At 54.5% G+C, this 21,521-nt stretch overlaps 7 protein-coding genes across 7 annotated transcripts; 3 read left to right on the forward strand and 4 right to left on the reverse strand.

Moving 5' to 3' along the window:
* Nucleotides 1–683: 683 nt before the first annotated feature.
* Nucleotides 684–1,214, forward strand: EV422DRAFT_604587 (uncharacterized protein; the record flags this gene model as incomplete). Its single annotated transcript, XM_053073761.1, has 1 exon — nucleotides 684–1,214. A coding segment is annotated over one exon (531 nt), but the record flags the coding sequence as incomplete, so codon positions are not given.
* Nucleotides 1,215–2,191: 977 nt separating this feature from the next.
* EV422DRAFT_223977 (P-loop containing nucleoside triphosphate hydrolase protein) lies at nucleotides 2,192–7,185 on the forward strand. The gene is made up of 7 exons (XM_053065491.1): nucleotides 2,192–3,359; nucleotides 3,429–4,139; nucleotides 4,205–4,231; nucleotides 4,303–4,373; nucleotides 4,442–5,919; nucleotides 5,991–6,370; nucleotides 6,453–7,185. The coding sequence occupies exons 1-7, from the start codon at nucleotides 2,427–2,429 to the stop codon at nucleotides 6,750–6,752; spliced, it is 3,900 nt and encodes a 1,299-aa protein (XP_052922378.1). The 5' UTR covers nucleotides 2,192–2,426; the 3' UTR covers nucleotides 6,753–7,185.
* On the reverse strand, nucleotides 7,178–8,987 carry EV422DRAFT_541706 (uncharacterized protein). Its single transcript, XM_053071222.1, has 2 exons — nucleotides 8,043–8,987; nucleotides 7,178–7,968 (listed from the first exon to the last, which is right to left on the reverse strand). The coding sequence occupies exons 1-2, from the start codon at nucleotides 8,879–8,881 to the stop codon at nucleotides 7,566–7,568; spliced, it is 1,242 nt and encodes a 413-aa protein (XP_052922379.1). The 5' UTR covers nucleotides 8,882–8,987; the 3' UTR covers nucleotides 7,178–7,565.
* Nucleotides 8,988–9,320: 333 nt separating this feature from the next.
* On the reverse strand, nucleotides 9,321–12,407 carry EV422DRAFT_590620 (CASP C terminal-domain-containing protein; the record flags this gene model as incomplete). The annotated part of the gene is made up of 10 exons (XM_053073524.1): nucleotides 12,161–12,407; nucleotides 11,884–12,051; nucleotides 11,698–11,819; nucleotides 11,466–11,624; nucleotides 11,297–11,385; nucleotides 11,126–11,235; nucleotides 10,954–11,048; nucleotides 10,438–10,740; nucleotides 9,694–10,370; nucleotides 9,321–9,618 (listed from the first exon to the last, which is right to left on the reverse strand). Exons 1-10 carry the CDS (start codon nucleotides 12,201–12,203, stop codon nucleotides 9,321–9,323), a joined length of 2,064 nt encoding a protein of 687 aa, XP_052922380.1. The 5' UTR covers nucleotides 12,204–12,407.
* An 84-nt stretch (nucleotides 12,408–12,491) lies between these two features.
* Nucleotides 12,492–14,377, reverse strand: EV422DRAFT_541711 (uncharacterized protein). The gene is made up of 6 exons (XM_053071223.1): nucleotides 14,095–14,377; nucleotides 13,297–13,420; nucleotides 13,176–13,229; nucleotides 13,044–13,100; nucleotides 12,909–12,965; nucleotides 12,492–12,829 (listed from the first exon to the last, which is right to left on the reverse strand). Exons 1-6 carry the CDS (start codon nucleotides 14,210–14,212, stop codon nucleotides 12,799–12,801), a joined length of 441 nt encoding a protein of 146 aa, XP_052922381.1. The 5' UTR covers nucleotides 14,213–14,377; the 3' UTR covers nucleotides 12,492–12,798.
* A 556-nt stretch (nucleotides 14,378–14,933) lies between these two features.
* Nucleotides 14,934–17,658, forward strand: EV422DRAFT_604599 (aconitase A; the record flags this gene model as incomplete). Its single annotated transcript, XM_053073762.1, has 4 exons — nucleotides 14,934–15,079; nucleotides 15,164–15,251; nucleotides 15,326–16,732; nucleotides 16,810–17,658. Coding segments are annotated over 4 exons (2,016 nt in total), but the record flags the coding sequence as incomplete, so codon positions are not given.
* EV422DRAFT_541715 (mitochondrial carrier domain-containing protein) lies at nucleotides 17,046–19,712 on the reverse strand. The gene is made up of 7 exons (XM_053071224.1): nucleotides 19,463–19,712; nucleotides 19,265–19,332; nucleotides 18,758–18,982; nucleotides 18,315–18,427; nucleotides 18,041–18,227; nucleotides 17,865–17,974; nucleotides 17,046–17,785 (listed from the first exon to the last, which is right to left on the reverse strand). Exons 1-7 carry the CDS (start codon nucleotides 19,531–19,533, stop codon nucleotides 17,462–17,464), a joined length of 1,098 nt encoding a protein of 365 aa, XP_052922383.1. The 5' UTR covers nucleotides 19,534–19,712; the 3' UTR covers nucleotides 17,046–17,461.
* Between the last annotated feature and the right edge of the window lie 1,809 nt (nucleotides 19,713–21,521).

The raw sequence follows: 21,521 nt of genomic DNA on the forward strand, positions 1-21,521 counted from the left end.
GGCAGGGCTGGCCTGACTCCGAGAACACCTGGGAGCCCGTGGAACACCTCACCCATACCGACGCACTCCTCCAGGACTTCCACAGCGCGTACCCCAACAAGCCTTCCTCTGTCCCCGTAGCACCTCCTCTGCGGCCACACCAAACTCGACGCCGCCGCCTCCGCCGCTAAAGAGAGGGGTGATGTTATGGACAATGCGCCCATACCATAAGCTTACCTACTGACAGCCGCCAATGTCAACCGCCAAATGTCAAACGCCAATGTCAATGTCAATGTCAGTGTCAATGTCAGTGTCAATGTCAATGTCAATGCCACTCCCCCTCTCTCCTCTCATTTTGCCAATCCTCTTGCAATATCGCCACTCCGCCTCTGTCCTCTCATTTCGCCAATTCCCCCTCGGCTCCTCCACACCCCCCACTGCTTCCCCATAGCCAGCAGCTGTAGCAATGCTCTCTACGCTCGCCACGCACGCTCCAGGAGCATAGCTGGCGCCCCCCAGTCCCCTCTTGTTGTTGTTGTTCTCTGATCTGCTGGGTTGCCTATCTATAAATAGCCGGCCTCTCTTTGTCCATTCCCTTCCTCCCCAGCAGATCAACACCAGTTCTTCTCATCTCCTGTTCTAGTCCTTGTTTCTTGTTTCGCCAATACAATCTCTTGTCGCCTATCACACTCGCCCTGTCTTCTCTACTTCGCTTCCGCCCCCGTCGTCGAGATCATAACAGAGACGGGGGGCTGGCGGGCGGAGACGGGGGGCTGGCGGGGGGAGACGGGGGGCTGGCGGGCGGAGACGGGGGGCTGGCGGGCGGAGACGGGGGTTGGGATGGTGGAGACGGGGGTTGGGATGGTGGGCGGGCGGGGCGGGAGGTGGAGGGTGAGGTGCGTGGTGGCTGGGGCGGGGAGGGTGGTTGTGGGGACGACGGGTTTGCCCGGAAGGGCAGCGATGGCATCCAGGTATGCCTGCGCGCGCCCACACTTATTGCAGGCCGCCCTGGCTGTCTTGACGTTGTTCACAATGCCCGTTCGCCACGCGGCGGACGTCCGAGCCCCGCAAACAACGCATACTCCTCCAGGAGCAAGGCAGGAGTAGTTTCGGTCGTCCCTACCCCTCCCTGCTCCAGCACCAGATTGAGTTCGGCGTGGGGGCGCTTTGGGCATGGTTGTTGTCGTTGTTGTCGTTGTTGTTGTGTTGTCGTTGTTGTTGTTGCTGTGTCAGGGTGTGGAACTCGGCGTGTGCTGGGGTTGGAAGAAGAGAGCGCGAGGAGGAGGTCTCAGAGACAGGAACCGCAAAAGTAGGTAGGTTTGACAGTATTTTGACAGTGTAGGCATATAATAATGACGTCTAAATTTACATATAATGGCGCTTTATAGACATTGGAGGCACCGGAGACAGCCTCTCTTCTATGCCTAAGTCTGCCTGTGGCCACTTATTGCGAGCAGAAGCTGCTGCAAGCGCTGCTCCGCCTGCTCCTGCCGACGTATGTCATCCCGCCGGCGCTCATCGTCGCGCTCCTCCTGTCTTGCGATCCGAGCTGCTTCTCTCTCTGCGTGAGCTGCTTCTCTCTCTGCTTCTCTCTCCTCCATCTTTGCCATATTCTGCTGCTGAAGAGTTGTGGCAGCGAGGAGAAACTACCAGAGGAGTAGTGCAAGCGAGGAGTAGTACCAGAAGGGTGTACTGTACGGTACAGGTGGCCAAAAGAGCGTCCGAGAGAGCGTTCCATCACGTGGGTTTCATCACGTGAGCGTTGCGCAGGCTTTAATAAGTTATAACTGGCGAGTTGTGGCTTTCCCGTTGGGTTTGCGTAAATTCTGGGCGCGTCCCATGCTGCTCGACGCCTGGCGGGCCACGAAAATCGATCTCGTCAATAAATGAAGTCCACGACTTAACTCCGACCTCTGCGGCCCTGCCGGGGTGCAACTTTGCGGGAGCTTGGCGTATATAAACGCAAGAGCGACCATCCAATGCCCTGCCTGTTCGAAGCCCCGGCCTTCTCCCTCATACCCCAATAGTCGCCGTTCCCCAAGCCGGTGTCCCGCGGTCTTTCAAAATGACCACCGAAAAGAGAGCCGCCCTCCAAGAGGGCCTCCCCGTGGCTGACGATGTCCCCAAGGAGCAACGTCAGATGAAGCGTATGGTAAGCGGTAGAAATTGATGTAGGATGAGAAGAGACATAATTTTCTGTACTAGCATCGGGATTGGAGGGTAGTCAAGGTTTAAGGGGTGGAGCCCTGTGTCCGAGTACACCGTCGCAGCGATGTCCACGTCGCCGGCGGAAAGAGCAGCATGTTGAGTTCCACATCAATGAGCAACAGGAATTGGCCCTGAGATTGGCCACTCATTGATGTGTTATACTGATGCGTCTGCGTTTCTTTGCATAGGGAACCAGTAACCCGTTCAGCTACATATCGGTGCATTGGATCTCATCGCTCATGCGCCTAGGGTACCGCCGACCGCTCGAGGAGGAAGATTTATACCTGCTTAACGAAGAGGATGAGTCCAACGCGATTGCCCACGTCCTCGACGGCTACAAGGACCAAGTCAGAGCCCATCTCGCCGACTCAAACAACCCGGAACCGCAGCTTTTCAAAGTCTTGATGCACCATTTCGGCGCCTATTGGATCGCCGGTCTTGTCTTGTACGTGGTCTCGATCGCCTGCGGGCTCCTCAGTCCGATGTTCATTCAGCAGGCGCTCATCTACGTTCAGCCGGTCGAGCAGCGCACCAGTGCCGATGACTTGTGGCTGAACTCTGGCTTGGGGATCTCTTTCATCCTGTTCGGCCTTCAGCTGGGGCTCACGCTGTCCGCAAAGACCGCTGAGCAGATGTTGCGCAAGCTTATGATCAACGGCCGATCGCTGCTGATCGGCGCAGTGTATGAGAAGAGTTTGCGCCTGTCGGCCGCTGCTGCTCAAAAACACTCTCAAGGCCAGATCATGACACTGATCAACGTCGATGCGGGGCAAGTCGCCGCCACCGTTCTTCATGGCGTTCCTGTCGTCACGGCGCCCATCCAGATTATAGTCGCGGTAGCCCTGCTGGCTTCGTCCTTGGGCGTCGCTACGGCTGCAGGCGTCGGTCTTATGGTGTTGTTCTTCTTCCTCCAAGCTCCGCTCGTGAACGCCGCCCAGAAGTCCTTCGGCGTCGTCTTTGCCAAAGCCGATACGCGGCTCAAGGCGGTTCGTGAAGCACTCTATTCGATCAAGATTGTCAAGCTCAGAGCCATAGAGGACTTCATCCTGCCCAAGATCGAGGCCATCCGCGCTGAGCAGACGGCGGCGCTGAAAAGCTCGTACATTGCGTTTGCCATCTTCATCTCTCTGGGTTTGTTCACTCCGCTTCTCCTTCCCATCATTACATTTGTGGTAAGTTTTCCTTCTCATGTCATCGCTGTGCGTGCGCGATCTTCAAGCTCAGATAAATCACGATCTTAGGTTTACAGCGCCATTCATGGAAGCTTGGACCCGACAAAGGTCTTCCCAGCCCTGGTCCTCTTCCAAATCCTCTTTTCCCCCATGATGAGCCTGCCCCAAGCGCTAAGTGCCGTGGCCACTGCCCGTGTCAGCTGGAAACGTATCACCACGTTATTGGCCGCCTCCGAGGTCGCACCTCTCACTGCGAGCCGGGCTTCCGAAGGCAATGGCATTGCCGTGAAGATCATTGATGCAACCTTCCGGTGGGAGGAGGAGAAAGATGAGACCAAGAAGTCCAAGAAGGAGAAGAAAATCGCCAAGAAGGCTGCAGAGGAGGCGGCTAAGAAGGAAAAGGAAATGGACGGCGTGAAGACTCTGGAAGTTGAAGCTGCGCCTACCGGCATCCCCCCGCTCTTCCGTGACCTCAACGTCTCCATCCGTCATGGACAGCTTACCGCCGTCGTCGGGAGCGTGGGAAGCGGCAAGTCATCTTTCCTCTCAGCAATCATCGGCAGGATGACCAAACTCAAAGGCCAGGTTGATATCTACGGCAACGGTAAAATCGCCTTGTGCGAGCAGCAACCCTGGATCCAGACCGCGACCGTCTCGGAGAACATTACGTTTGGAAATCCGGTGGATGCGGCGCGACTGCAGCATGTTCTGCGAGCGTGCTCACTTGAAGATGACATGCGGCAGTTGTCTGCCGGTCTCGCCACCGAGATTGGAGAAAAGGTAGTTATTTACATTCAATTCCTCGACGTCGGACGATGATCGTCCTAATGCTCACTTCTTTCCAGGGCATAAACCTCTCAGGTGGACAGAAGGTAGGTTCAGTCGATTTTTGTTCCCGCTGCTCCGTTGCCTCATTTACTGAGCCTCCTCTCTATGTTTACAGGCTCGCGTGGCACTTGCCCGGGCGATATACGAGGAGGACACAGAAATCTTCCTTCTGGACGACCCGATCAGGTGAGCTGGTTTGCTTCGTCTTTCATTTGGACTACGGCTCATTCCGTTGGTCGTCTCCCTATGTACAGCGCCCTCGACGCCCACGTCGGTCAAGAAATTTTCCAGCGATGTATCAAGGAGGAACTCGCCGGCAAAACCCGTGTCCTCATCACCCATCATCTGCACCTCATGCCCGAGGTGGACCACATCATTGTGCTTCAAGAGGGACGCATTGCTGAGGAAGGGTCATACGCGGAACTGATGGCCGCCAAGGGCGTGATGGCGGAGCTGATGAAAGATCATCGTGAGAACGATAACTTGAACGAGGAGAAGAAAGACGATGAGCTCAAGGCGGAAGTTCACGGACCCACAAGCGTTTCAGCGGCGATAGCGGCTGCTGACGACAGTGACGACGCCGACCCTGTGGGAGCGCTTATGGCTGTTGAGGGGCGAGCGGTTGGCGCGGTGCAGTGGGCGACGTACAAAGCCTATATCGAGACCGCGGGTGGTCTGAAGTATGCGCTGTTGCTCATGTTGTCCGTCTGTGCCTACAACGCGCTGGAAATCATGGCGTCCTACTGGCTTGTGTGGTGGACAGAGAACAGATTCAGCGACTGGACGACGGCCGACTACCAGATTGCCTACGTCGGCACTGGCGCCCTCGCCGCGGTCTTCATCATGCTGGTGAATGGCATCATTATGATCGGGAACTTCAGCGTTGCAAAGCACATTCATCGCAAAGCCCTCGGGAATCTCCTTCGGGCTCCACTTGGTTTCTTTGAGACTCAACCTATCGGCCGCATGCTAAACCGCTTCTCGAAAGACGTCGAGCAGGTCGACTTCGAGCTGTGGAACGACGTTAATATCACCGTCTTTTGCATGGCTGCCATTTTATCCTCGCTAATCGTCATGGCGATCGTATCACCCTTTACTCTGTGCCTCTTCGTTCCGGTTTGCGTGGGCTACTGGTTCATCCTGGGCTACTATCGCGCAAGTTTTAGGGAGCTCAAGCGCCTGGACAGCGTGCTGCGCTCGCCACTCTACTCTCACATCTCCGAGACCCTGACCGGCCTGACCACTATTCGCGCATATCATGCTGAGGGCAAATTTATCGACCGCCAGCGCGTGCTGATGGACAAGAGCACCGCCCCGTTCTATCTGAAACTTACATCAGCCATCTGGATCAGTCTCCGGCTGGAACTCTCGACGAGTTTGATTGTGCTCCTTCTCGCCTTATTGGGCACTTACGGCGCTATCAGCACCTCACTTCTCGGCCTTGCCTTCTCGTACGCCATACCCCTCACGATGACCATCAACATGGTGCTGACCTCCTTCGCCGACCTCGAGTCCGACATGAACTCGATAGAGCGGCTGGCTGAGTACGCACAAGATTTGCCTCAAGAGCCGCCGGCGATCATGCCCAAGGACCCGGATGCCGCGGAATGGCCGACCGTCGGTGCTATCGCCTTCAAGAACTTAGAGCTCCGGTACCCATCCCGGCCAGACCACGCCGTTCTCCGCGACCTGTCGCTGACAATCAAGCCCGGAGAAAAGATTGGAATCATTGGTAAATCAGTGGAAGACGTTACTACTCTATCTGTCCGTGGCGGAGCAATGACTAACGCAGACGTACATTAGGTCGCACCGGTTCTGGAAAGTCGACGCTTCTTACGGCTCTCTTTCGGCTAGTAGAGCCTTCCAAAGGCTCCATTGTGATTGACGGCCGTGACATAGCTGATCTGGGCCTGCGGACCCTGCGCAAGGGTATCCAGATCATCCCACAAGAGCCCGTGCTCTTCCAAGGCACAATCCGCAGTAATCTGGACCTCGAGGATAAGTGCGCGGACGACCAAGTCTGGGACACATTGGAGCGGATTGGCCTCAAAGAGTACGTGGCAGGTTTGCCGGCCAAGCTCGAAGCTCCCGTTGCCGTCAACGGCGAGAACCTCAGCCAAGGTCAGGCGCAGCTCATGTCGCTTGGCCGGGCCATCCTGACCAAGCCGAAGATTTTGGTTATGGTAAGCACGGAACGCGGAGGTGCGCTCAATTGCCATTATCATGGATGCTTACTCTGCTACGTATGTTTCGCCTTTTTTTCAGGATGAAGCTACGGCAAGCGTCGACGCCGCCGCAGATTTACTTATCCAGACCTCGATGAAGACGCACTTTTCTGAGGCGACCGTGCTCTCCATTGCCCATCGGCTCAACACTATCATCGACTTTGACCGCGTTCTCGTCCTCGACAACGGGTCCATGCGTGAGTTCGACACCCCGCACGCCTTGCTCAACAACCCAACTTCGCTGTTCTCAAAGCTCGCGGACGCAACGGGATCCGCCAATGCGACCCATTTGCGTGCCGTGGCGGCCGAGGCGGAACGAGCTCGCGCGGGACGTGCATGATGTGAGACTAGTGGGGTGATTGTCTTTTGAGTGATTTCAGTTTTTATACATAGGTAGAGTGGGGCACACGGCGTATATATACGATTATAGAAAGTAGAAACATAAATCGACCTTTGGGAAGACGATTGGTGGCGGGTGGCCGGTCGGTGGCCGAATCGACGGGCCACAATAAAGCACAAAGCACATCCGACATCGTTCAAGCTTGACCCAGAGCCTGGACGATCCACAGGGGGAGGAGCCCTAGATAACCAGGCTGCCTAGTCATTGCAGCGCTGCTACCCGATTCCAGCAGCTCCTTCACGCGCAGCTCCATTGCCAGAGCCCCACCTATATGTGCGACTTGTGAGTTCCCATTCGGTGACTCTCCATGTTTCGACTTTGTATTACACCCATCAATCCTCAATTCAGATGCACTTTTTTGTCAGTCTTTTCGATAGTTCAAAGGAGTCCTTCATTAGTATTATCTACAATTGTTTCTACCCGGCATCTATGACAAAAGGGAACATTGAAGAATTCATTCATGTCTAGTGCTGGGGCTAATACGTGCGAGAATTGCCCACTAGACTATCTAGACGATAACGTTGGTATTCACTTCGGAACCTAGCCTATGTGGAGGCACACGGTGCGAAGAACTTGGAGTCCTTCCGGAGACGTTCTTGTGTGGTCGTATGATATAGGTATTCCAAAAAATGATGGTGAGGGGTAGGAGATATCCGCAGGGGATGCGAGGAAAGATGACTTGTCGTATCTCCCACGGATTTCGATGTGTCGCTCCAGTCGACGGGGTATGATGGTGTCAAAAAACTAGCACGGTCATGATAGAGCACTGTTGAACTCCGATTTTGGAGGGTCGGCTTGTGACCTCGACGGTCCAACCTGCGACTTCGACGGCCCAATCTGCGAATTGGATCCCTTCGACTCCCTGCTATCGTTCCTCCACGACGACAGCTCCCCCTTCGTCTCTCTTCTGCCATTTCGTCCCTCCATGCTAATGACGCCAATGGTATCTGATCGTGAGCGGTTGGCGATGCTGCTAATTGGCGAGGTTAATACTTTGACCCAGCGGCCGATGACGGAGGCGGTGAAGAGCCCCACGCTCCATTCCCGCTCGCTGCCTCTTGCGACGTCTTCCCCGGCTTTTGCTTTTTCGAAGTGTGCAAGGCCGTATGCGATGTTTTCGACATAGAGGAGGGCGGACATGTATGTTTCTGGGAACCTGTGAACAGAGCGGGGTTAGACCGGGAATACAGGTGGTCGCCATGCTATGTTAAGATGATTGGCAAAACTCACAAGATAAGTGCTCCCCGAGAATCCAGCTTCAGCATAATCCCGATCCACATCGTCAATAGGGTCGCCACCGCAAGCACAAGCGAGAAAGTCGCAAGCCCAATCATCGCCCGCCGCTTCTCAATAAACCACTTCAACGTATCCTGCGTCTGAGCCACATCCATCCCAGTGTCTGGACTGGTAGGGGGTGATGCTACATTACGACTCGACCTCGACAATTTCGCCAGTTCCGACGACTTGAGCATAAACACCAGCTCGGATTTGATGTCGATGATAATTTTCGTCACCAAGCATGCTGTCGCTATCATCACCACCCCCAGATAGCCGCCCGACACGGAGGTCAGGAGGTTTGATAGCCCTTCCGAATCCTTTTGCGACAAAATAATACTGATCACGATAATCCCGCCCTGCGCTAAGAGGTATATCGTCATCGTCAGACCGATGTGCAGACGCTCCCAGATGACGCTCAGCTCTTTTGTCCTTCTGACCACGCGAAGCCACGGTAATAACGACACAAAGCGCATGAAACACCCCGTCGTGAAGAGGGTGTTTGCTATCGCGTACAACGCAATGGCGGCATCGTCGGATAACGGGAATGCGAATTTATAGCACCAGCGGCCCGATATCGCAGCCCATAACACAAATATGAAGTGGGACGTCAGCGACAGCTTATCGGCTCGTTTGAGAGGCGCGCCATCCCGGCGCCGTTCTTGTGCCCAACGGTTGGCAAAGTAGAGGTTTCCGAGACTGACGAGGCAAAAGGCGGCCGTGACGACTGAAGTGCCGGCGATTTCGCCGCTAGTGTAGGTTGCCGGTGGCGGCGAGGGCGGTGTGTCGCCCATTGTAAGTTTCTCAAAATCGTGTGTCGTATTAAGAGCGGTCCTTTGCCGAACCGCGCAATACTGCTCGCAATGGAACGGGTATGTATTGGGTCGTTCAGTTTTAGTTTCGAAAAAGGAAGTGGGGAAAAGGAGGAGGCTCAGATAATCTAATAGATCTTCGGCCGGCGGCCGGCGGGGCTTTTTCTGTGTCCCTTTTTAAGCTCACAACCCGGCGGCGGGAGAGGTGAATCCTGGAGCGATTCCGTTACCCAACCACCCGGAGCGCTGCGTCTGTGATATTCTGGAACACGGGCCTGGAATGATTGTTTTTAGCTTCGGTCCCGGCTCCGACACAATGGAGACATTGTTGTATGGAATGAAGCCTCCGCGAAACACACGCCTAATCAAGCCTTTCTTGAACGGACTCCAAATCCAGTCTCATGTACTGTATTACCCTGCATCAAGGCCTCCCCACACCCGGCGTCGCCGCCCCAACCGGCCTCCCCCCAGCCTTATCCGGCGTCGCAACCGTCCCCACCAGATTCCCAAACACCGCCCACCACACCAACGCATGCAGCGCCATACAATATATCACAAACCCGGATCTCAGGTACCGATTCCCCAAAATCATGCGCGAGGAGATCCACGCGACCCGGTCGAGCGGGTGCATCTCCTTCACCCGCCGCGCCTTCTCTTGCTGGTGGAACTGGGAGAATGGGTCGAGCGCCGTCTCGTAGCGGCTTTCGTAGATCGGGATGCTGGTGGAGTACGTAGAGGATGGCGTGGGGGATGTGCTGCCGGGGTTGTTGGGTTGGTGTTGTTGCGGTCGTGACCGCGCGTGGGTGTTGCGGTACCCCGACTGATTCTGATACGCGTCTGGCTGTCCCGCTGATGACGGCCCGCCGGCACTGAAGGACTGGGCGTACCGTAACCGCTCATACAGCTTGACCTGCTCGTCCTTCATCTTCTCCACCTCGGCGCGGAGATCCGAGATGGTCGAGATCTGTTGTCGCAGCTGTTCTTCCAGCTCCGTGTTGCGCTGCCGGTATCTATCCCTTTGGCTCGTCAGGATCGGCACAATCGTCGAGGTCTCGCCCCGCGTGTCAGGGCCCGCTGCGCCCTCGTTGAGACGCGCAGAGACCATCGGGGGTAACATCGTCCCGTTGATCAGATTCGTGAGGGCGTCGCCCATCGCTCCGTGGAGGTTAGGTGCTCGATTGGCCGGCTGTCCACGCATCTCCTCCAGCTTCGCCAAATCCTCTTCAAGTTTCTTGATGAGTTTCTTGTGTGCGTCGTTCTCGGATTGCAGGTCGGCGATGTGCCGCGTTGACGTGCTGATTTGGGCTTGGAGCTCGGCGAGTTGTACTTTTGCGTCCGTGTACGCTGCTTGTAGGCGCTTGTTCTTGCTGAGCAGCAGCCGCTCCAGGGGTGCTGATGCTAACCCTGCTGTTGGTGGGACTGTTGTGTCATTGTTTTCGAGTTCCGCATCGATTCCATCGAACTCCACAGACTACATGATGTTGCCATTCGCGTTGAGCATGGCAGACAACGGTGGCAGGCAGAGGAAGAAGACTAACCTTGACAATCTCAAGCTCCCGCTTGATCTCGTCGTAATCCTCATACATAAGCAGCTGCGCCTCAAGTTCCTTCGTCTCCAAGATCTTGACCGCCAAATCGCGTTCCTGCTCAGCAATCCGCTGATTCAGCTGCGACTGGGACTCTTTGAGGTGAAGGCGTAACCGTTCGGCTTCTGCTGAATGGGTTGCTAGCTCGGACTGAGGATGAAAAGCGTTTGTGTAAGCATACAGTGTCAGTGAGTATGAATTGATGAGCTTGCACGTACCTCCAGCGATTGTATCCGCTTGACGAGCAGTACTGGACTGAAAGAACAAACAGCCATGGTCAGATCAAATTCGACCTAAAGCAATGCGGGAGACATAATCATTCGACATACTCTTGCCACTCCATCCCGGACGCATCCTCGCCGCGATACTTCGTCAGATCCGCTTTCAAGAGGTCCTAACAGGGCATTATTCCATCAGCAAACATGCCGGAAGGAGAGCACTCCAAAAATCTCATCCTCCATTGCTCACATTATCCCTCTCCAACTGAGCAATCTTCAAATTCGCCCGGTCCAGATCCACCATGATGATCTCCACCTCCCCAAGTTTCGCTGCGACTTCCTCGTCTACCAAATATCCATTCAAATGTCAGTGATGGATCTGCAAACGCCCACAAACCCACTATCGATGCAGACTAACGTACCATACTTCTCGCTATGATCCACCAACCTCGCCTGCGTGACCTGATGCGTCGTTTGCAGGTTCATCATCTGGTCTTTTAGCTGGCTCAGTTGGCGTTGCAGGGAGTACTCGCTGTAAAACGTCTCCGTCAATGACATCTGATCGATAAGTGGAACTGCAGATTGTCTCTTACGTCTCCTTGTAAATGCGAATCTTCTCATCCATCGCCTGCTTCATCTCGTTCTCCTTCTGCTCTACTTTCTGGGTGACCATCTCTTCTAGCTGTAAAAATTACATCATCCCGTATCAGTCACATCCCTCTCTTCGTACTCATTTCAGCGTTGAGGCACTTGTTCCCATACCATCGCCTCATACTTGGTCAACCGCCCCTTCAAGGACATGATGGTGCCCTCATCCTTCCGCGCGGAATTCAGACTCTCCCGCGTCTGCGTGAGCTCTTCCCTGAGATGTTGGTTTTCAGATTGCAGTGCGTTGATTTGCGCTATTTGTTTCGCTTGATCCTATCATATCAGGGGATGCGTGAGACGCCGATTCCCCAGATTAAATTTAACATCGTTCATGCGGGAAACTCACAGCAACGGTGTCAAACAACACAGCCGGATCCGGCGCCTCCGCGAAAACCTTATACAGGTTCAAAAACGCCGTCTCGGCCGTCTTGGACCGCCGCGTTATCGCGTCAATCTCGCTCTGATACGCTGCAAGCCCCACCAGATCAACTCCCCATCCGTAGATCACGTCCCCTAATTCCACATTCCGAACCTTTAAGCAACCCCCTAAACTCCCTCAACTTCTCCTCATCAGGCACCTTCTTGAAATCCTTCGTCGCCTCCGCGAGCTTCTTGCGGCTGAGCAGGGACTCTTTCTGGTTCTCGACGATTTCAAGGCCTTGCGCGTCGAGGGAGATCTGGAGGGTTGGGAGGGCGATATCTGGTGGGCATTTGGGGGTGGGGATAGGTGAGGCGTTTGGAAGGATAAGTATGGGATGGAATGCAGTAGAGGACCATGGGCTTATTCCGTTGGCCCACTCGCTACTTACCCTGCCAGGCCCTTACGGCCGCTATCAGCCTCTCTTCGTCCATAATAAACGACGTTTTTAGGCGGCAACCGAGTACTTCTCGCAGAGGCCACAATTACGGAGGGCTGATTAGTGGAGATAAGAGTCCCGCTGTTTAGTGAACAAGATGCGTGCCCTGGGCTGAGTGGGGTTTCTGGACCATATGCGTATGTTAGGAGCAGTCCTTTGAGGCTTTGACAGCGCCGGGCGGACGGACCGAGACTCCGAGAGACGTGGCGGCCCAGAACGCGTCGCTGATGAGTGTCACGCCAAGCAGCTTCCCAACTTGCAACTTCGCAACTCCAAGAAAGGTATCGATGGACACGCAGTCCCAGCAGCAAAGAGTGAACGTTATGGACCATCGTTTTTGAAGAAGAGGGATGTGAAGCACGCTCCAGTGTACGAGGAAAGGCCACTCGAACAATCAACAGACGATAAGAAAGACAAGAGAGAATCTCTCTGAATTTGATTTTTTTCACTCAATCAAACAAATAATGAATTCAGACAAGACCAGGCCATAATGAAGTGGAAAGTAAAGCCGAATGGGTGGGGGGAAGGGCGGAATGGGGTGGATTTATTTGAGAGTTTCTGTTGCTTGGACTGCGTCGTAGAGGCACCGCTTAGTAGCCGCCGGAGTAACCGCCGCCGCCACTAGAAACGCAAATGGCATGTCAGCAAGCCGCCGGGCGTAAGGGCGTAAACATAGGTTAGGTTCGATGATGAAACTTACCCCTGGTTGTAACCGCCTCCTCCGTAGCCACCGCCTCCATTGCCGTAACCACCTCCACTGGAAGTGAAGAAGGGATGAGGTTAGCTATCTGAGTACCATCTAGTTCGAACACTTGTAGCATCGACGAGTGCTTACCCACGACCGCCACCTCCGTAACCGCCTCCACCATTGCCATAACCGCCACCGCCGCCACTGAAAGTGAGGAATGTATGAGGTTAGTGGTCTGAGGACGATCAACTTCAAAAACTTGTAACACTGAATGCTTACCCATAACCACCGCCTCCACGTCCGCCACGGAATCCGCCGCCTCCACCAGCGGGCCTGGAGGTTTGAAGTTTAGGATCATGTAAGGCTTGAGATTATTGATTAGCAACGACGAAAAGCATACCTCTCGTTAGCCATGTTGACACGGATGTTACGACCGTCAAGGTCCTGCTCGTTCATAGCGTCGATGGCAGCTTGAGCTTGACCTTCATCAGCGAAGGTGACGAAACCGAATCCACGGGAACGGCCTGTGAGCAAGACGACGAAAGCGGAGGATTCATTAACAATTGATGCGTTGAGAGGACGGAGGGAAGAGTGACGACGAGAGTTGGAAAGGGAGAAGATTGTCGCCAGAGATAAACACAGCGCAGCCATGCTCAAGTCCATCCAGTAGCCATGTGCGTGAGACGACGAGTCCCGTGTCAGAGGGACAATTTGAGAGATCTCAGACGGATACAAAGCAAGCATCAAAAAGGGGCCACAGCGCAGACAAGAGCAGACAGGAGCAAGACAAAAGATTCAGAGATACCAGACTTTTGTATTAATGATCGAGAGCACCGAACGAGCGTCATCAGGCCAGGTTTCTTTCGCAGCAGTAGACTTCCGATAACAGCACACATCATAAGCAGGCAGGGCAAGCGAGCGAGCATTATAGTAGTACCACAGCGTTTTTTTCGAACAAACACATGTGAAATAGCGCATGAATCGTCTCTCTCTTCAAGAAAAGGCCTTCGGCAAGATCCGTACTCAAGCCATAGTCGCGAAAGTCTGGGAGGGGGGCGTGGGAAAATCGAGGGGAAGGGTACCCACGGGGAGGGGAAGAGACCAAGACAGCAGCAACACGCTTATAGACGAGCGCTGTGACACCCCAGCGAGATGTCCAAACGTCGCTGGGGCCCGCAGCAAAACCAAGATCACTAACCAGTCTCACGATCCTTGAGCACCAAGCAGTCCGAGATCTCTCCGAACTGAGAGAAAGCCTGGTGAAGCGACTCGTCGGTGGTTCCCCACGACAAGTTACCGACGAAAACCTTGGCCATGTTTGGAGGTGTAGTAGAGGTAATGGGTTCTGTGGAGAGCTTTGAAGTTGTAAACAGATCTGGCTCTTGATGAGGGGAACGACTGAGCTCTTGGATGGGGGAGCTCTTATATGTAGGCGTGTCCCTTTGGCTGTCATTGGCATTTGCACCGCCACATTGAATCAGGCCAAGGTTGAATTTACTCAACCCCATCCCCGCGCATTAGCCATCAGCTGAGGGTGATACCCCCGGCGCACAAAATGCCATTTGCCTGAGAATCCTCATGACGTGTGGTGCCCAATTCTCACATGCGACGTAGGAATATAAACGACGTGGGTTCACGTGACCGTCCAAAGATCCCTTCGCGAGATCATCACCGTCATCTCTTACAGTAGTAACGCGTAAGAAACGTCGTCTCAAGCAGGTCCCACAGTTTTCCCAGGAATTCGCGTGAGAAAATGCGGCATCTCCGCTTGGCATTTTGGCCTCCAGCTCCAGCTTCGAATCCCCGTTCTTTGTATTGTTAAAGGGAACAGTTCTTTCAGCTGTCAATCCGCACCGCAGTTCGAGTCCTCTCTGCGCGTATAGTGGACCCGTCTAGAATAGGAATTGGAGCATAGCACAGCACCAGTTGCATCCCATTACGGAACGTTGAGGAATAACGATGCTCTCGTCCTTCTCTCGACGTTACATTTCCCGTCATAGGACGGGCACTCGCCACCTCGCTACCTTGCAACAATCGCAGCCGCAAAATGTCATCGAGAAGATTGTTCAACGATACGCGGTCAACCTGCCAACTCCCTCTCACAAGGTTGCGCAAGGAGACTTTGTGAGCATTCAGCCAGAGCACGTTATGACGCACGATAACACTGCCGCTGTTATGAGCAAGTAAGTTGAGAATGTTTGATGTCGATGTCGGATCCTTGAATATGGGGACGTCGGAACGTAATTTCTCACGGAACGTCGATGCAGGTTTCAGAGCATAGGCGCCGCACGCTTCAACAACCCGCAGCAAGCAGTGTTTACACTTGATCACGACGTGCAAAACAAATCGGAAAAGGTAAGATTTGGGGAAAGCAGTTTGGGCGGCTTGGCACCCACTTCATGATTACTCACATCCGCTGTTCCATCCAGAACCTGACAAAGTACCGCTCAATAGCAGCATTTGCGCAATCCCACGGCGTAGATTTCTATCCAGCTGGTCGAGGTATCGGGCATCAGATCCTTATTGAAGAAGGATACGCCTTCCCGTATGTGATGACAGTAGCATCGGACTCGCATTCGAACATGTACGGCGGAATTGGTGCACTGGGGACACCTATCGTGCGCACAGACGCGGCAGCGATATGGGCGACGGGAAGGACATGGTGGCAGATCCCACCGGTGGCGAATGTAAAGCTGCTCAACACGCTGCCTGAGGGTGTCACTGGGAAAGATATCATTGTGGCTCTGTGCGGGTTGTTCAATAACGATGAGGTTCTGAACACGGCGATAGAGTTTACTGGCAAGGAAGGGATCGCAGCTTTGAGTGTGGATGAGCGATTGACCATTGCGAACATGACGACGGAATGGGGTGCCCTTGCTGGTGTGTTTCCTGTGGACGAGGTCACTATCAAGTGGCTGCGGGATAGAGCCGTCTACCTCGCTCGCACTCAGAATCGGAAGCATGAGCGCATCAACGATGAGCGGATCCAGGACCTCGTCCGGAATCCCTTGCTCTCTGACTCCGACGCAAACTACGCCAAGCACCTCACGTTGGACCTCGCGACACTCACCCCGCACGTCTCTGGCCCAAATTCCGTCAAACACGCCACCCCACTCACCACCTTGGAACAGCAGCGCATCAAGATTAACAAAGCCTATCTCCTTTCTTGCGTCAACTCCCGCGCCAGCGATCTGCGGGCCGCCGCTAATGTCTTGAAAGGACGCAAAGTCGCAGACGGGGTCGAATTCTACATCGCCGCGGCATCCAGTGAGGTGCAGAAAGACGTAGAGAAATCCGGAGACTGGGACACGTTGCTGAGAGCAGGCGCGCGACCATTGCCTGCAGGGTGTGGCCCATGTATCGGACTAGGTGTTGGACTACTCCAAGACGGAGAGGTCGGGATCTCGGCAACGAACAGGAACTCCAAGGGCAGAATGGGCGCACCCACCGCCCAAGCATACCTTTCTTCACCAGCCGTAGTCGCCGCCTCCGCCGTATCAGGCTATATCTGCGGCCCGCAAAGCCTACACCCCACCAACCCCATCTCCAAAACCTTCGCGGCGTTTCACGCCCACCCCCAATCCCCCATTATCACCTACACCGATAACGCCACCCAAACACCGCCCGCCAAATCCGCCCCTGCGGACGTGATACCGGGCTTTGATGGCACCCTACGGGGCGAGATACTGTTCTGCGATGCGGATAATCTGAATACGGATGGGATATATCCCGGGAAATATACGTATCAGGATGATATGTCGCCGGAGCGGATGGCGCAGGTTGCGATGGAGAATTATGATCCGGGGTTTACTAAAGTTGCTAAGAAGGTTCGTGTCGTATATATCACCATTAATACGCTACACACCCTTTCAGAATGACGTTCTAATCCCGTGAATGTTATCCTGATTCTCAGAACGACATCCTCATCTCCGGCTTCAACTTCGGCACCGGCTCCTCCCGCGAACAAGCCGCAACCGCCCTCCTCTACGCCGGTTTCCGCGCCGTCCTCGCCGGCTCATTCTCCGAAACATTTAAGCGGAACGCCATAAACAACGGGCTTATCGTCCTCGAGGCCCCGCAACTCGTCAGTGATCTCCGTAAGGCGTTCAAGGGTGGTGAGGAGGTGTTGACGAGACGCACCGGATGGGATGCGACCGTGGATCTTGTGGGCGGGAGTGTGGGGGTGGGGGAGAGGAGGTATAAGGTGCCGCCGGTAGGGAGGGCGGCGCAGGAGTTGATTGTGGAGGGGGGGTTGGAGAATTGGGTCAAGAATCGGATTGCTGCGTAGATTCGATCCCCTTCCCGCGCTATGTTGGTGTAGCTTAGTCTTCGGGTTATACATAGTCTATGTATTCTGCGTGTATCTACATGTACATTTTCTTCTTCTTTGCATCATGAGTAAATATGTCTCCGAAAAAGTTGGTCAAAGCGTAAGGTGGGAATATATAAAAATGCAGTAAGAACGAGAAGGAAAGTCGAGTAAACCACATAAAAAACGATACGGGGGGTATCCACACTATTTACACACATTCCTTCCAGATGGAGCCAATATTTCCACCCACACATCACTTGTCAACATCATGCCCCAACTTCTGCACCAGCACCTCATAAATCCACAAACTCAACGCCGAGCTCGGCACCGTCCTAATCAGATTGACGCCCAAGCCCCTATAGAACGCCCTCCACCCTTCCTCGCGCATAATCACCTTCATCGCGTGGATCATACCGCGATATCGGGGTGTGGGTTTTGTTGATCGTAAGGCGGCGGATTCAGCGGCGGTTGCGGGGGGGCGTGAATCGGCGGGGCAGTCGGGGCCTTCGCAGAGTTTGTCGGGGATATGGGTGAGGATCCGGCGGGCGGATTGCGTTTGGAGGCGGGTGCGGAGGACCTGTGTTTGAGAGAAGGGGAAGCTGAATAGGATTGCTCTGTGATGACCCGATGGAGGAGTTTTGATGTGGATTACAAACCTCGTGAGGGTACGTCGCGACACTAGCGACCATCTTCGACCCAGCACTCGCCAGCAATATACTGACAGCGCTCAGATCCTGATCCACTCTCCCTCGCTTCTTTTCCAAATCTGCAAATCTCAAAACCAATCAACAATGTCGCCCCATTTAAAACGAACTCGTCTATGATCACGTACCTCTCATGACGACTTTTAACCTCTCATACAGCGGAAACTGCACCGCGACGTGGGTTATACCCAGCAGCGAGGGCACGAAGCCTTTGTACAGCGCGGAGAAGCCTTCGGTGCGGAGGATGGAGGAGAGGGCGTGCGAGGTGGAGGTGTAGTGTGTGGCGGAGGCTTGGCCTTTTACTGTTGATTGGACCTGTGTATGTGGAATGAAGCCCACGAGTTTGTTAGTGGGGAAGGTTGGGAAAAGGCAGAGAGATGTGCTAGGAGTATTTGTTCATACCATCATGCGTGTTCGGATCACCCAGAGCGGGTTGACGAATGCCATTGTTACGAGTGAGGAGCCTATCGACGCGTTCAGGTGCACGAGCGCTCCGGCATCTTCTGGCGGTCGGCCTGGACATCAGAGGGTGGAAGTGAAGTGTCAATAGGCGGTCGGAACAGGAATGGAAGCGGATGTATAGCGCGTGCAGCGGAATGACGACCCTATTCGCTCGGGGTCGCGACAAGGATAGTGGGCTGGGCTCGCCTCCCCAACCTCGAGCAACCTTACGTCTCGCTCTTGCGCTTCACAGACCCTCTTGCGCTTCTGCACCACAAGCTGGCTTCGCTCGCCACACCCCCAGCATTCCGGCGCCTCGCTTCGGTCGGGTCGCTATCGTTCGCCGCAAAGTCACCCCAGGAATCCCCAGAAATCCACGACTTCCTCGCTAAAGCTCAACATACCCGCAGCTGCAGCCAACCGATCCTTCAACTGATTATAGGCCGCGAACCAAATCGCCCGATCGGCAATATACGCAATCGTCGTCGTGCCCAACCCACGAAAGAGCCCACGAACACCTTCCTCGTTCCATATCAGCTTCACACCCTGGACGGTACCAGTGTATTTGGGGGAGACGCCGGATTGGTGCCGCTGGTTTTGGATTCGGATTTTGAGAACGTCTAGTGGGCCTGTTGGTGAAATAGGGGAGGGATGGTTAACTTTCATACATGGAAGAAGTGTGGTGTGATGTGGGCATGACAAGCAGATCGACATCCCCGCTCCCTATCGCTCGCGACAAGGAGCTCAATGGAAGCAAAAGTTTTCTTTCGCCATTCCCCAACGTTCCTGCCCCGTGCTCACGGCTCTCTCACGGCACCATTCTTTAACGGCTCTCCTCGATCCTAAAATCATCTCCTCATCCTCAATTCTTTCCCTCTTTTTCCCACGTCCTTCGATATTCGATACATTACAGACTAACACGGAAGACAAGAGTCCAGCAGCAGCACCGGAGACGGTTGAACGAATGACTGGGTCTTTTCTGCAAGGGCGGGAGGGAGGCGAGACAAGGTACCGCCGTGGTGCAAAGAATGAGTATGGTGGCGACGCCCGGTGCACACCTCCTTATGGAGCTGGAGCTAGACCAACGAACTGGGAAACCTTAGTCTTACATTGTTAGAGGAAAAGCAGCGTGCTTGGCCACATGGGCGGGTGCGCTTTCGACGGCGTTCGTTTTGTCCATTCGCGTACTGTAAATGCGACACTGACTTGACTTTTTTAACTTTGGAGTGGGAAGAAGTGAGCAAGGTACTGTAGGAGCCGTAGTGGGTTCCGTCCGCGAGGAGTAGGAGGGGACTAAGCGCTGGGAAATAGAGATGTGCAGCGACGGAGTTTCCTGGTCCCTTTTTGAGAGACCGCCACTACGAACAAGCAGCTCGCTGCTCTGCTCGCTGCTCAAGCGATGACATGGAACTCCCTGTGCGCGCGTCATTTCTGGACAAAGGGACAGGACTGGGACAGGACTGGGACAGGACGTCTGATGTCTCGGGAGACCAGCATCGTCGGACAGCAACAGCGCACCGTTGCAGACGAAAGCAGCGGAGAACGCAAGGCCGGTCGCAGAAGACGAATACCCAGGAACTTACGCTGTGCACGTAAAGGCGCTCGCTTGCTTTCACTATGCTGGACTAGCAATCGTCCAGACGGAAATCATTCGGGTTCAACCTCCGAGCACACGGCCGTTGCTCCCACTGTTACGGAGCAGGGTTCCAGCGTCGACAAGTGCTGTGCCCCAGGAGTGGGTCTTAACGCAGTTACAATTCTGACGGGGAATTTTGACTTTGGAATTCTCGTAGCCGCTGTAATTTCTCCAGCACGGTCCGTCTTCTCGATGATGGCAGCACGTCTCGGCTGAGGAAGAAACTGCCCAGATGCCTGATCTCCGGTCCAGTGCTTGAACGAGGTCGGCTGGAATCACAATCTTATGGATGTCACGTCTGTATTCACGCACGTCGACGATTTCTCATTGCGCATCTCACCGCACCAGATGCCTGGACTCTCCCAAGGGACGTCCTACGGAGCTTTTGAAGTAAAAGCTGTGATGAACCGATGAACGAAGATGAGTGAACGGGCTGGACGATTCCCTTGTGGCGCACAAGTAGCTCGCGCCATAAGTGAAGCCGGGGAGCTCAAGTGGTAGACGACATGTGCTGCGTCGCTCCCCTCCGTGAATAGCGTAGTGAAGTATATGTTCGACCCAGGACGGACGATGCGAATGCAGTCGTCAAAGGATATCACGCCAGGTTTGGCAAAGAAAGGCAGGCGTTCCGGATGCGATTTTGGTCGTTTTTCCTACGTGCGAAGGGCTACATGATGACGAGGACCGGAAGCCATTCGCCAAGCATGCTTTGGGTTGCAGACAAACAACCTGGGAAGCTCAGACACGCCCCTGTCACCTTTGGTGTAGCTGACCACGCCTGGAGCTGGAGAAAGTCGCGGCCAGACAGACAGGTTTGTGCGCGGTTTTTTGTTGAAGCCACTGAGCTGGTCGACAGCGAGGGACAATCGCTCGGTGTGGTTGCCTTCGCCGTTGCCCTCTCTGCGCATGTGGTCGCTGCGCCGTCGTCGACGGGAATAGAAATGCGTCTAGACAGATGAGCCCTCGTCAACACCAGCATTCCGTCCACCTGGGGGTCACCGTCTCACGCCGCATATGTGGAGCCAACTCCGACCATCCGTGCCTTTCAAGCAGAAGCGTAAAATTCACCCCGGGGTTTGAGCTCTGCACCCTCCGTGACGTATTCTTCCCCGACCTCTCCGGCTTTGGGGTTCGCGGATATGCACAGCAGCGGGCTAGATTCGACGAGGGATTGCACTACCGATGGATGAGGGGAACATTTGACTCGAGGGATCGTATAAAAGAGGCCCGCCTTGCCGGAGTGATCAATCGCGAACAGCCACGGAACGAGGTTTCTATACCGGAGATGTACTTTCTGACGCGGAGACTGGGCTATTCCGCCGAGAGCAGGCGTTCTGCGCAATAGCGATTGGGTATAGCATCAGGGAGTCCCATCGCTGCGGTTTCGGTGTCAATCCTGTCGAGAAAGGACTGTCTTGCTGGACATCGGCCAAGGGCCAGATAAGCGGACGGCCAATGCCTGATATGCGGACCTCGCTCGTGCTCGTGCTCAGACTATCTACTGTAACATTGATCAGTCTGACGGGAATCTC

This window comes from Fimicolochytrium jonesii (genome assembly GCF_025526975.1).
Source record: "Fimicolochytrium jonesii strain JEL569 chromosome Unknown EV422scaffold_28, whole genome shotgun sequence".
In the NCBI taxonomy this organism is placed as follows: Eukaryota; Fungi; Chytridiomycota; class Chytridiomycetes; order Spizellomycetales; family Powellomycetaceae; genus Fimicolochytrium; species Fimicolochytrium jonesii.

Excerpts from the sequence above, each read along its gene's own strand:
- EV422DRAFT_223977 (XM_053065491.1), top strand. The coding sequence starts at position 2,427 with ATGCGCCTAGGGTACCGCCGACCGCTCGAGGAGGAAGATTTATACCTG. Across the intron at positions 5,920-5,990 it reads AGAAAAGATTGGAATCATTG|GTCGCACCGGTTCTGGAAAG; the intron begins GTAAATCAGTGG and ends GACGTACATTAG. Across the intron at positions 6,371-6,452 it reads AGCCGAAGATTTTGGTTATG|GATGAAGCTACGGCAAGCGT; the intron begins GTAAGCACGGAA and ends CCTTTTTTTCAG.
- EV422DRAFT_541706 (XM_053071222.1), bottom strand. The coding sequence starts at position 8,881 with ATGGGCGACACACCGCCCTCGCCGCCACCGGCAACCTACACTAGCGGC. Across the intron at positions 7,969-8,042 it reads TCTCGGGGAGCACTTATCTT|GTTCCCAGAAACATACATGT; the intron begins GTGAGTTTTGCC and ends CTCTGTTCACAG.
- EV422DRAFT_541711 (XM_053071223.1), bottom strand. The coding sequence starts at position 14,212 with ATGGCCAAGGTTTTCGTCGGTAACTTGTCGTGGGGAACCACCGACGAG. Across the intron at positions 12,966-13,043 it reads TACGGAGGTGGCGGTCGTGG|TGGAGGTGGTTACGGCAATG; the intron begins GTAAGCACTCGT and ends CTTCACTTCCAG. Across the intron at positions 12,830-12,908 it reads GGAGGCGGTTACAACCAGGG|TGGCGGCGGCGGTTACTCCG; the intron begins GTAAGTTTCATC and ends TTGCGTTTCTAG.
- EV422DRAFT_541715 (XM_053071224.1), bottom strand. The coding sequence starts at position 19,533 with ATGGACAAAACGAACGCCGTCGAAAGCGCACCCGCCCATGTGGCCAAG. Across the intron at positions 18,428-18,757 it reads TCGGTTGGCTGCAGCTGCGG|GCCGACCGCCAGAAGATGCC; the intron begins GTATGTTGAGCT and ends TCTGATGTCCAG. Across the intron at positions 17,786-17,864 it reads TCGCGACGTACCCTCACGAG|GTCCTCCGCACCCGCCTCCA; the intron begins GTTTGTAATCCA and ends TCTCAAACACAG.